The sequence below is a fragment of the Telopea speciosissima genome, chromosome 3, assembly GCF_018873765.1.
Source record: "Telopea speciosissima isolate NSW1024214 ecotype Mountain lineage chromosome 3, Tspe_v1, whole genome shotgun sequence".
Classification (NCBI taxonomy): domain Eukaryota; kingdom Viridiplantae; phylum Streptophyta; class Magnoliopsida; order Proteales; family Proteaceae; genus Telopea; species Telopea speciosissima.
Window position 1 is genome coordinate 3600860 of NC_057918.1, and position 14080 is coordinate 3614939.

The 14080-nt window shown below is 40.0% G+C and overlaps 1 protein-coding gene across 1 annotated transcript; it reads left to right on the plus strand.

The window, feature by feature from the left end:
* Positions 1–2585: 2585 nt before the first annotated feature.
* Positions 2586–13726, plus strand: LOC122653889 (conserved oligomeric Golgi complex subunit 2). Its single transcript, XM_043847845.1, has 12 exons — positions 2586–3065; positions 3285–3470; positions 8711–9047; positions 9132–9293; positions 9797–9896; positions 9998–10201; positions 10302–10410; positions 12159–12359; positions 12488–12592; positions 12943–13068; positions 13163–13297; positions 13394–13726. The coding sequence occupies exons 1-12, from the start codon at positions 2616–2618 to the stop codon at positions 13505–13507; spliced, it is 2229 nt and encodes a 742-aa protein (XP_043703780.1). The 5' UTR covers positions 2586–2615; the 3' UTR covers positions 13508–13726.
* The last annotated feature ends 354 nt before the right edge of the window (positions 13727–14080 follow it).

Genomic DNA, 14080 nt, shown 5'->3' on the forward strand with positions numbered 1-14080 from the left:
TATTGGTATCAAAGGGTATTTTAAGGAGCATATTAAAACCTACGAGGAGTTTATAAAAACTAGGATAGTGGCTTTCCATTTATGGGGGGAGACAATATAAAGGGCGTACCCAGTGCACAAGGCTCCCGCGTTTAGCAGGATCTGGGAAGGGTCAAATGTACGCAACCGTACCCCTGTGTTCTAGAGAGATTCTTTCCAGGACTTGAACCTGTGACCAAGCGTTCAGCAAGTGAGCACTTGACCAATGCGCCAAACACGATCTTTAGAAGAGAGGAGTCCGTGACACTGAGCGTGGCATTTAGAATACCTAGAAGACTGGAGCCCTTGCAAAGACTAGGGTCACCCTTTTGGAGTAGGGATGAGATCTCTCCGCCCGAGATTGGGGTAAGGTAAGGGTGTCAATTTTTTAATAGAATCGGGAATCGGATTGGAACTGGCTCGCTAGAAATTGGAACTGACCCACGCAATAGCTTATTGGCCCACACCCATGGAATCAAAACAAATTCACATCCTAAACCTATATATTATATAGTTCTTAAGACTCAAGTTCATGAGAACTATGACCATGAGAGACGAAGCCAAAGTCAACCATGGGGAGGAGCGATTTAGGTTTTCCTAGGAGCGCCGCCGCCGCCGTCTGTGCTCTTTTTCTTCTTTCCATCGTCGGTTATTTCTTCATATGACTTTCTTTTTCAGATCATGATCGATGGTTCTTGTTAGGGGTGCTTTGCTTGGTTTATGATTTGGCCACCGTCGAAATACGAAGAAGATCCTGACCTCCTACTGTTGCTTTGCTCGTTTTTTATCTATCTATGAATTAAAGGTTCGGGCACCGGCTAGTTTCTTGAATGAAATCTCTTTTGATCGTTGTTATAGGCCGAGTTCCTTGTTTCTTGTCCGAAACCTTTTCTCGATTTTACCCGGTTTGCATCATTCGGTTTCTTGACAGAAACCCCTCTCCGCCATTTGTGCATGTTTTTCTCCGTCGTTTGTGCGTGTCATTTCTCCGCCATTTGGGCGTGTCTCTTCTTCGCCGTTTGTGCGTGTACTACTTCTCTTCTCCTTCTCTGCTCTGTTCACCATGATCCTTGGAACCGTCGGTGACGATACCGATGATGCTGACGATGATGACGATGAACCCACCCCTTTTTTCACGGTTCATCATTGCCCTGCTTTTTTCGTTTTCTTTATTTGTCTGTTTGCAGGTGTTGCTGACCCAGGTGCTGGTGGTATTGAGTTTATCGTCGACTTAGAAACTCCAGCCGCCGTTCAACCTTCACCATACCTCTCCTATCGTCGGACGAATATCCACTCGCCGATCCTTACAGATCTATTCGAAAGTAGGCTGTGGCAATGTTTCAGATGGTTTTTTAACTGTCTATCAAAGCTCCACTCGTCGATCCAGCAGAACTTTGTCTCTCTAGCAATTATGTTTGAAAGTAGATTGTGGCAGCGTATCGGCACGCGTGGGAAGTCTGGTGTTTTTGGTCTGTTCGGCACGTATGGTCCCCCCTTTATTGGCATGTATGTGCATGCACTTATCTTTAGCTATGTCTACAGCGTTTTCTCTAGGGATATGGTTGTATTCCATCCCCTACTCTGGATGACTAAGTCAATGGCATGTGAGACCGAGCCAATTTCCACTCCTTGGTTTTGGATAATGTATATCCATACCTTGTGTTTATCATGCTCTCTATCTATCTTATGTATTTTGTTTTCCTTTGTTTGACGTTGGGCGCGCATGAATGAGTAGCCTTCTTTTCTACCCAAAAACAAAAAAAAAAGTTCACGAGAACTAAGGTCAAACCCCTGATATTAGTTTGTCTCATATATTATTTTTGTAAAGATTTGATAGTAAGAGAAATTTACTGACCCCCTCCCTGTACTTTGCCCAAATTAAAGTCATTATCTCTACTTTTAATTAATACAAAACAAGAGGTAATATAGACTAGATATTTGATTTGAGAGGACAAAAAAAATAAAAATCAAGCATATTTCTTGTGATTGAAATTAATATCTTATTATAGAGAAAAAGTTCTCTGTCCGGGAGTGTCACTCCCATGAGTCTCTCTCTCTCTTTCTCATGTGAAAAGACACCTCTACCTCCTTGTTTTAAGGAGGATAGAGATAGACACATGGGAGTGTTGGCGTAGGCCATACTCCCGTACAGAAAACTGAAAACTGCTTCCCCTTGCTAAAATATCTTATTAAGGGTAAGTAACCTTGCGCGAGGCTAGGCGCCTAGGCCCGAGCCCGACTCGATTCTAACAAACCCAAGCTGTTCCAGACTCCCAGGCTCGCAGCTCCGCCCGGTCTGAAGCGCTTATTTTTCTTTTATCGGTAAATCATATTTTGGCTGATTCACTGTGGATTTCCCTCAGTCAATTTAGTTGCATCTTGTGTTTATTTTCAGTTTTCGATGAAACTCAGAAACTGCATTTACGAAGGCACCATTGCTTGTGTTTGTGATTGTATTAGAAGGCCATCTACATATAATTCCCCACGAAGGTACCGATATACGTTTGGTTGTTCGGTACGATAACGGCACTGTGAGGTGAACTATAGAGATTCGACTTTCAACTCCTAACAACGAAGTCACAGGGGCGAGACAGGAGATGGCGGATCTCTTCCCTCCCAGATCTCCAACCGATATCTTTGGAGATCCGATCGATTCTCAACCTCTCTGGTTCAAGAAAGATGCATTCCTGCAAGAGAATTTCGATTCAGAGACCTACATAGCAGATCTCAGGACATTCGTTCCCTTCGATAATCTTCGATCGGAGCTCCACTCACATCTATCATCTCTCAAACACGAGCTCGTAGAGCTCATCAATCGTGACTATGGAGATTTCGTGAATCTGAGCACCAAGCTCGTCGATGTCGATGCCGCAATCTTGCGGATGAGAGCTCCTCTGACGGAGCTACGTGAGAAGATCTCGCAGTTTAGGACGAGTGTCGAGTCTTCCTTTGCTTCCTTGCAGAATGGTTTGCGTCAGAGAGCGGAGGCGTCGGCTGCTAGAGAGATCTTGGAGCTTCTGCTTGATACATTTCATGTCGTGTCAAAGGTGACGATTTTTTCTGTTTCTCATTTCCTTTATTTTTTTCCCTTCCACACCCTAAGAAGTTGAAAGTGCTTTCGGAAATCCATCTGGCAAATGTCATCTTTCTGTTACTCCGGGCTTTGATTTGCAATCTCTGACCGAGCTCGATTATTGAAAACATGAAGCTCTTACTGGCTTCAATTTTTGAGTTTTGCGGTTAAACTATAAGGAGTCTCTTTGCAGGTTGAGAAACTTATAAAGGAGTTGCCTACTGATTTGTCAAATGGAGACTTAACGTCCACGGACAAAGTTTCTATCTCCAATGGACATGCCGTGAATGGAACAAATCTAAGAGAGACTCAAAGCATACTTCTGGAGAGGATCGCCAGTGAGATGAACCGACTGAAGTTCTACATGGCTCATGCACAGGTCGCTTTGTCTCTCACACAATTAAATCTAGTCTTTCTTCACGCTGCAGCTCTTGAGTCTTGAATCTAATTTCCTTTAAAAGTGCCAACCACATTTGATAAAAACCGTTTAAACAAACTGATTCATGGAAATGCATAGAAACATTTTCATGTAAGGCTTTGCTTGTGTACAGCATTCAGGCTTGAGTAAGAAACATTTGCTTGGTTGATCCTCATACCCTGACGTAAACTTAAACCGATGAATCAAGTCCCGTTCTCTTGTGGTAGCCTGTAGCCTTTGCGCCACAGTTATAAATTATAGAGATGGATACTCTTGTAGGTGATTCGTTTCATAGAGCTGGTTGGCAGGGCTGTTGAATCTACTTCTACATGGGTTTCTTTAAACATTTTCCTAATTTTCTCTTCATTGTACTGAAATAGATTAATAAATTTCAGAACAATTTACCCCCCAATGAAACATTATTGATAGTTAATAAGGTGCTAATTGTCTGAACATGAGTACTTTATGACTACCTGATTTATGATAGCGAGGAAGTGTGCCACAAGTAATTAGCCTAAAACAGAATTTCATTGGTTTCTGGAAAATAAACTCAAAATTCATACCCATAACTTCACTGCTAGAGAGCTATGGCTGTTTTTATGATCCCAGCTAAAAAAATCAGAAAGCACCAACTTGCAGTATAACTAAAGGACACCAATTGTAAGAACAGCCATAATATCGTTTGAATTTACTAGAACCAATCGCAATACACCATTTACTTTTTCCGACTGTTCCTGCCTTTATATAGGCTACACTGACTTTAGATTTAGTTTTTTCTTAATTATATAAGACTTGCTAAAAAAAAAAAATAGAAAGGAGAGCTCAAAAAAGATGTAGACCCTTCTAAGTTAGTGAAGTACAATACCAATTATCTCTCCCTTTGAAATCTTCAACCTAAGCCTCATACCTATTAAATTTTGACTGCAACTATAGACCTTGCAACTTTAATAAAAATTCCACCACAGTTGACATTATGTTGATAAATTGGTGGTGAATTTTACAAAAGTTTTAGAATCCCAAAATCTTGGTCTTATTAGAAGGGTTACCTAAGCTTTTAATGGCAATAAAATCACATTTTTGCAACAAAAGGTGACTGATACTCCATATTGACTCCAACTCAAAGGAAAATTGTACGTTACAACACATTCATGCACATGCAAAACCTCTGTTAATTGAATGTATCCATACAAAGAAGAGACCATTCTTTGAAGCTTGAGATGTGCTGGCTTCGGTGCCCTTGGGTCGAAAAAACTTGACCGCAAGTTTTGACGAAGTGCAAACAGCACAAAGTCACTAGAATTGTCAACTGTGAGATGTCTAAGAATTTTTAAGACTTATACACAGCAGTGAAATTGGTGCCATTATTTACTAATGGAGCTCTAACATAAAAAAATTGAGTCATATGCTGTGCTTTCACTATAGTTAGAACCTGACACATAAGTTCATTAGACAATTCTTTGTAACTGTCTTTTAATCAATATTAAGATCATAATCCTCATTTGTATTTTATTAGAACAACTTCCTCTACAAACCTATCTTTCATTCAGCACCATCTTTATTGCATGATTAAACGGAAAAACACAATTTTCCTCATGACAGTGACTACCCATGGAGTCTTCTACATGTTCCTTAAACTTTTGGTTATAAAATTATTCTTATGCCTACAACCATCCAAAGGCTGGATTAAAAGTAATTTTGAAAACCTAAAAATTTTGAAATAGAGATAACTGAGAAAAGAAAACGAAGGATTACTTACTTGAGTATTGATGGAGAAGAAGAATGAAGACGAAGTAGATATGACTAAGCATCCCAGTTACTCTCGACTAGAATCCCACCAGCCGTTAATGGTATCCCACCACATAGCACCGCATCTCGCAGCCATCTGAGTCTCACAGAATAAAAGAAAAGGCTCAAGCCAAAATCTCATTAATCAAATTCGTGTACAAGGCTATAGCCCCATACAAACTTATATAGAAGACCCAGAAACAGACTCAAACATTAAAAAGGAAAGGCCTAACCCAATCCTTAAGTAATAAGGTGTTATGTGCCTAATGGGGCTCAATCTAGTGTATGGGCGCTAGATTGGGCTAGCCTAGTATGGGATAGGTTAAAGGGCTTAATTTAATGCGTTCCATCAGCTCTGAAGCATTTGGTGTATCGGTCAAGTACCTAACATTTGGTATTAGAACTAGACACCATGTCACGGGTTCGAGTCACGGAAAGAGCTATCTAGAAGAGGGCTACTTGGAGTAGAGTGAAAGCCGTCAAGAAAGGGTTACCTGCTGCCAGCCAAAAACCTTGGGGCAGAGTAGAGCCTCTTGGAACGGGCTACCTACCGCCAGAGTGAGAGTTGCCTAGAGTGAGAGCCGCCGAGGACGACGACAGCGGAAGTGTGGTGGTCTATTATGTGCCTAATGGGGCTTGATCTAATGGGCGCTAGATTGGGCCAGCCTAGTATGGGATAGGTTTAAGGGTTTTGATTTAACTCTCAACTCTGGAGCTTTTGGAGTATCGGTCAAGTACCTAACATAAGCTAACATAAATTGACTAGGAAACTAAAATAATGAAAGAAACTGACTCAAAACAGGACTCTAACTAAACTATTGAAGTAAATCCCGTTTTTCTACTTTCCACCCATATTTTAGGCTTTGTTAAATTGGCCAATTACAAAGTAAACCCATGGATTCAAAAGCTCAACACCTACATAACCCAACCCAAAGCTATGAGAGACGAAGCCAAAGTCAACCATGGGGAGGAGCGATTCAGGTTTTCCTAGGAGCGCCACCGCCGCCTGTGCTCTTTTTCTTCTTTCCATCGTCGGTTATTTCTTCATATGACTTTCTTTTTCAGATCATGATCGATGGTTCTTGTTAGGGGTGCTTTGCTTGGTTTATGATTTGGCCACCGTCGAAATACGAAGAAGATCCTGACCTCCTACTGCTGCTTTGCTCGCTTTTGATCTATCTATGAATTAAAGGTTCAGGCGCCGGCTGGTTTCTTAAACGAAATCTCTTTTGATCGTTGTTATCGGCTGAGTTCCTTGTTTCTTGTCCGAAACTTTTTCTCGGTTTTACCCGGTTTGCATCATTCGGTTTCTTGACAAAAACCCCTCTCCGCCATTTGTGCGTGTTTTTCTCCGCCTTTTGTGCATATCATTTCTCCGCCGTTTGGGCGTGTCTCTTCTCCGCCGTTTGTGCGTGTACTACTTCTCTTCTCCTTCTATGCTCTGTTCACCATGATCCTTGGAACCGTCGGTGACGATACCGACGATGCTGACGATGATGACGATGAACCCAACCCTTTTTTCACGGTTCATCATTGCCCCGCCTTTTTCGTTTTCTTTGTTTGTCTGTTTGCAGGTGTTGCTGACCCAGGTGCTGGTGGTACTGAGTTTATTGTCGACTCAGAAACTCCACCCGCTGTTCAACCTTCGCCATACCTCTCCTGTCGCCAGACGAATCTCTACTCGCCGATCCTTGCAGATCTGTTTGAAAGTAGGCTGTGACAACGTTTCAGATGGTTTTTTAACTGTCTATCAAAGCTCCACTCGTCGATCCAGCAGAACTTTGTCTCTCTAGCAAGTCTGTTTGAAAGTAGACTGTGACAGCGTATCGGCACGCGTGGGAAGTCTGGTGTTTTTGGTCTGTTCGCCACGTATGGTCCCCCCTCTATTGGCACGTATGTGCATGCACTTATCTTTAGTTGTGTCTACAACGTTTTCTCTAGGGATATGTTTGTATTCCATCCCCTACTCTGGATGACCAAGTCAATGGCATGTGAGACCGGGCCAATTTCCACTCCTTGGTTTTGGATACCGTATATCCATACCTTGTGTTTATCATGCTCTCTATCTATCTTATGTATTTTGTTTTCCTTTGTTTGGCGTTGGGCGCGCAAGAATGAATAGCCTTCTTTTCTACCCAAAAAAATAAAAAAAACCCAAAGCTTATTTTCAATAAAATAAGCCCTTTAGGTGACTTATCTGCATCAGGAAATCCTGCCACAATTTTCCAAAACAGTTTGTAATTGCAATATGTTACATTGTTACTCTTGTTTAGGACAGGTAACTTAATAGCTTTTAAATAGTGGGAAAATCCTACTAAATTGATGAATTTTTGACCTTCTGAAAATTACCCCACAGAGAAACGGATACAATGACTCAAAAAAGAAAGATTTTTTTTTTCCGCATTCAAATGCACTCTTGCAAGATATCCATTCAGTTGAACATGGACATCCTGAAGAAGGGACCACACTGTTTGGAGCTTGAGGTGCTCCAACAATATACGAAACGGTGCAAGAAGAACTTTGCACTATTTGGTTTGGTGAACTCTTGTTATAATAGCATGCTACCTTTAGTATTTGGCGACACATTCACCATGTATCCCATCGTGGAATGCCTTATTTGGAATCCAAGAGATTAGATGGATTGTTGGGTTGGCCAACTTTACCATTGCATTGAGCAGTGTCTTCTCTTGAACTTTCTCTTTAAATCTTTATGACGTCTTTGCTTAGCTTACCAAACTCATTTATTTCTGAGAGTGTTTCCAAGGATCAGATCTTATGAGGGTTTCTGTGATTTTGATAATAATACAAACGGAAAAGGTAGACCTGATCCTAGGTGGAATTATATAGTGGATACACAATTTAAGGATTGGTAAGAAAATTATATCGAGGGTATTGTGAAGCGAATTAACCCAGCATGGGTGTCTGAAGGAAGCAGTCAAGATCCACTCATCCAATATGTTGGGTCACAGTTTTAGATGAGTTGTGTCATCTGTGTCATATTATAGCAGATTTAAGTTTGAAGTGATCCACATGTCAAGTGGCTGAGTATTAAAATTGGCAACAGATGAGTTATAGATGCTGGAAAGATAATTCCAAGAGGATTCAGCTTTTCTGAGCCGAGGTCTCCCCAACCCGGTGGGATCAATTGTGTAGCCTCAGTAAGGTTGAATGGAAATAGTAATACATTAATCTACAGGGTAATAACTTACATACTCAGGCTTGTGTACTTTATCCATTTAGCTTTTCTTACTTTGCTGGCATGCTTTTGGATTGTGTTCTTTATCCATTTTCTTGCTCATTAGGAAAGTGCATCTATTCAGTAGCTGTCAAAAAATAAAAAATAAAAAAATTATGAGATGCCTTTTTGAAACTTATGATTTTTATTCTTATTTCTCTTTTATTTTGTGGCAGTACAGAACCTCCCCTTCATTGAGAATATGGAGAAGAGGATTCAGAGTGCAAGCTCATTATTAGATGCTAGCTTGGGGCGTTGTTTTGTAGATGCACTGGAAAATCAAGATTCAAATTCAATTTACAATTGCTTGCGTGCATATGCGGCAATTGATAACACCAATGGTGCGGAAGAAATTTTTCGCACCACTATTGTTTCTCCACTGATTCAGAAAGTTATTCCCCATGGTTCTTCAGAGGCTGTGGTTGGGTCACTGGGTGGTGAACTTGAGGAAGATTATCGACAAATCATGCAATATATTGATAAGGACTGCAAATTTTTGTTGGAAATTTCATCCTCAGGTATATCTACTTGATTGTGACTTTTGATATATTAATTAGGTTTTTCATTATATAACGGTTCTGATGTGATTGTCTGATGTTCAGCAAATTCAGGTCTTCATGTTTTTGACTTCTTGGCAAATTCAATACTTAAAGAGGTCCTTTTATCTATTCAAAAGGGAAAACCAGGGGCATTCTCACCTGGAAGACCTACAGAGTTCCTGAGAAATTACAAATCAAGCCTAGGTTTCCTAGTTTATCTTGAAGGTAAAAAACAGTCATCATTTTTATAATAAGTTTGTCTCAAAATCTTTTGTAGCTGATAGGGATAATCTTTTCTGTGTGGGGATGACAATGGACCTGGCCCCCTCCCTTCCCTTCTCCCCGTTTGTTGAGGGGGTGGGGTAGGGGGTAAGAGTTGTCATCCTCGACCAAATGTTCTTATACAGAAATCAGGTATCGTTCCCATTGTCTAACAATTTTTAAGCCTGTAATATATAGGACCAGGTAGGGTGGTTAGGTTTATTTCTTTCGTGTTAGAGAAATCTTAAACTGTATGGGACTGTCTATTGGCCGTCCCTATATTCTGAATGCAAGGCCGTACACATTTTTGAGTGACGAGTTGGCTTATATCAGGATATTTGTATCCAGAGTGTTATGTTATTTATTATGGTTGTAGCTTCCCATTGTCATGCAAGGTTGAGTTGGCTTATTAATAACCAGAGTTTCATGTTATTTATTATGGTTGTAACTTCCCACTGTCATGCAAGGTTCCTGTCCCTCCAGATCTGCAATTGCAAAATTTCGAACAGAGGCCGTCTATATTGAGTTCATGAAACAGTGGAATATTGGGGTTTACTTCTCCTTGAGGTACTTAATACAATTCAGGGATCATGAAGTAGCATTATAATCAGAGTTTACTTTTTGAAGTATTATGATTTGGACAACAAATATCAGTTCAATTACGTCAGGTTTCAGGAGATAGCTGGAGCTTTGGATTCTGCACTTATGGTGACTTCTCTTACCCCAGTCTCTAATGAAGGGAATCCTCAGGAGTTAACATTAAAGCAAAGTGTTACCCTCTTGGAGAGCTTGAGATCTTGCTGGAGAGAAGATGTTCTTGTTCTTCCCTGCTCTGACAAGTTTCATCGTTTATCTTTGCAGCTCCTAGCAAGGTCAGGTTGCTTTACTTTAGACAATTAGTTTTTATATTATGTATGCTGTGCCTTTCTACTGGAACATCATCTCCTAATGCATTTTCTGAATGTACGATAGGTATTCAACTTGGTTGTCTTTGGGATTGGCTGCTCGAAAAGCGGGTAATGCAGGGTCCAATCCTGGATCTGAATGGGCTATTTCTGCAATCCCTGAAGACTTCATTTTTGTATGCACCATTTCCTTGTTTTTACTTCTGCCTCCTCCCTTCTGATTTAATTAACAAATCATACCAGGCTGAAATAGCCCGAAAAAAGGAGCATCCGCTGGTTGATTAAAACTGAAATTAAGTTTGATCTGACCTTACCTAATGTTAGAAATCTGGTATAGATTGAAGAATAATATATCCTCTTGAAATTAGAGATCAAATACAATCCTGCAGCCTTGGTAATTGACAGAACTCAAAACAGTATTCAGTTGCAGAAAAACAAGAGTATAAACAGGAAGAAAAAGGGAAGAAGCAGAAGAGAACTATCTCAGGTGGAAAGAAGCCTATCATAGGCCAGGGTATCTCACCCAATCTGATTCTCACAGATTCTCAAGGCTAAACAGCACTCTAAACTTTAATTAACCAAATCATATCTGGCTCTGCGATACATTGCTTATATAGACTGAAATATAAACTCCTAATCACACTATTAAAACTGAAATATACTCCTACTATGAATAGGAGTACTTACAACTTAGCTGAAAATAAAAACAACTATTAAATAACTTTTCATACTTCTACTTGGATTGAAAGTAAAGCTAATAAGCTACTACTAAGCCTAATCCCGTATGCCTACCTTGTACCCACCTTTTAGGCACATTAAAGTGGCCAATTATAAGGGAAACACATTGGATCAATGGCCCAGTACATATATAACCCATCCCAAGGCTTATTTCCAATAAAATAAGCCCTCTAGGTGACTTATCTGCATTAGTTAGTTATAATTCCAGAATATTTTCATGTAAATTAAAAATAATTTGAACCATAGTTTTATCTAGGGCTTAAATATCCTAATTGCCACTCTAGAGGGGTCTGCAGCCAGAAATTGTGTTTCATATGAGAACTTGATGGGGTTATATCTTAAAGTATGCCCCCTACTTCGTGATATATTTTTTCCTAGACATTGACCTCCCTGATTTATGATCTTGACATTGCTTTTGAAGCATGATATTTATCTTTAAAACAATTTTTCTTTTTGTTAAGACAGTATACACTGGCATTCTACTTGCTAATGTAAAGGGTGTACCCAGTGCACAAGGCTCCCGCCATTGCGGGGTCTGCGGAGGGTCATAATGTATGCAGCCGTACCCCTGCTTTTGCAGAGAGGCTCTTTCCAGACTCGAACCCGCGGCCACTTGGTCACAATGGAGAAACCTTACTGTTGTGCCAAGGCCTGCTAATGTGTGGATATAAAAAATAGGGTAATAATACCGTTTGCTTATCCTCTAAAACAATAAAGTAAGAAAAGAAGAGCCTTCTGTTCTTGACAGGGCTCTACACAAGAGGTATAAAGTGAGAGTCACACAAAAAGTTCTCGATTACAGACAGATCCTTGAACAGCTGATTCCTCCAAATTTCTTTGAAATGGAAGCTCAAAGATATGTTTTTCCCCCCCTGGAATCCTTGAAGTGACTTTATAATAATGTTTCCCATATCCCATGGACCTATTCTTCAGGTCAGTTATTCAGCTAGTTTGGTGGTGTATTAAGTTATAATACTTTACAGGGACATAAAAAGAATATGGTCAAGATTCTAAAAATAAAAATAAAAATTTATAGAAGAGTTAAAAATTTTTGCAATGCCAATCAATCTCCTTGTCATACATCTTCTGATTATCCGGGGGGGGGGGAATGTTCCTCAAACTTACATGTATATATTACTAGATCTTGATGCTGCTGGCATATTTATGGAGATTGTTTGATTTGCAGGTAATGCATGATATTGATTATCTAGTGAATGAGCTTAGCAATGATTTTCTTGACCATGTACTTCAGCTTTTAGCTTCATGTTCCACTGAAGTACTTGATCTAGTAAAGCAGAGCATTTTACAGTGTGGGAAGTCTTTGAAAGATTTATTACCATTAATAATGAATACCATGATAGAGGCTCTTGTCGAGAAATCAGTTGAGGTAAGCTTTGAGTTTCATCAATAAATCTACTGTTTTTGCAAGGATCACATTAAAATTCTTCTTAGTTATGTACTGTATTTCAATGGCTTGTATCTTAATCCATCTCTCTTTTGGGAGAACAAATCTAGGACTTGAGGCAGCTGAAGGGAATAACTGCAACATATAGGATGACAAATAAACCTCTTCCTGTAAGGCATTCACCTTATGTATCTGGGGTCCTGCGACCTTTAAAGGTATTTGGTTTTCTTTTCCCTCGTGAAAATCCATTGTTCTGCTTTGGTCATCTTTGTTGTTTGTTTGGGGAGGTAGATCCCTGTGACCATTAATCAATATCTTATTGTAGGGTTTGCAATGGGTATCTGCTTACCCGTTTACCCACCTTATGGGGTAAATATCTCAGTGAGACCAGCTACCATTAGTTATTGCATTTCTGAAGAAATCCATGTCATATATCTGCTTGGGATTTATCATGTCAGATCCTCCATATGTTCTGATCTTCTACGATTATGTAATGATTCTATATACACGTTGGTTCATTGTGCTAATGATATCAACTTATTATTAAAATCTCCTCTGTACACAGTCTTTCCTTGATGGAGAGAGAGCCTCCACATATCTGACAAAAGAAGCAAGAAAAAAACTGCTTCAAGGTGCTGCAACAGAAATTACTGGTCGATACCATGAGATGGCTGCTGATCTTGTCAATGTGGTTAGTATTCAAAACCCGGTATTCTGCTTAGTACATTTGGATTGATCTATACTTTGGAATGCTTTCTGTGTTGATGACTTTGAATTGTTATTAGGCGAGGAAAACCGAAACATCGTTGCAGAGGATACGACAGGGTGCACAGAGACGAGCAGGAGCGAGCTCTGATGTCTCAGATCAGAACGTCTCTGACACAGACAAAATCTGTATGCAGTTATTTCTTGATGTTCAGGTATGCGTTTGTATTGTATGTATATGTGGTGGATCTTTCTTCCTTGATGTTGAGGGATGTATTCTAATTGCATAGCTCTGGTCATATTTTTAACAGGAATATGGGCGCAACCTTGCTGCTATTGGTGTTGCCGCAGCTGACATCTCGGCATACCGTTCCTTGTGGCAGTGTGTTGCCCCTTCGGACAGACAAACGACAATCAAGTTCTAATGCGGAATTCACAAAACATCACGGTAGCTTAAAAGTTTTTCACACATATATTTTCCTTTCACAATATCTTGTAGCTTCTATTGATTTCCATTGTGAATATCCCAGTGGTTTTTAATTGATTTATTTTTTTCTCTCCATTCTTCCTCATCAATTCAGCAACGATGTTAATTGTACCAGGCTTTAGTCCTTATACTTCTTGCTGTTGGCTCGGTCTGGCAATTGATGTTCTTGGATCTGAGTCGCCATTCCCAACCTCCTACTTACTGCATGAACAGACTAATATTGTTACCTGTCCATGGAATTGGAGCTCTAGCTAAGCTTGCAAATATTTGAAAATTGGCCTACCAAGCCAAGTTTGGTTGCTGCAATATCCTCCTATGTATCACATTGTGAAAGAGATTTATGTAGTTCATGGATGGCTTTCCTTTCAAGGGTTTTGCTAAGGTGATGCGAACTTCACGGTTGCAGCATCATGACTCAATACCAACATGTCTTGGGGTATCATAACTTCCATTAAATATGGGGGTGGGGAAATAAAGTTAGGGAGGGTGATTGCTGCCATGCTGTGTGGCC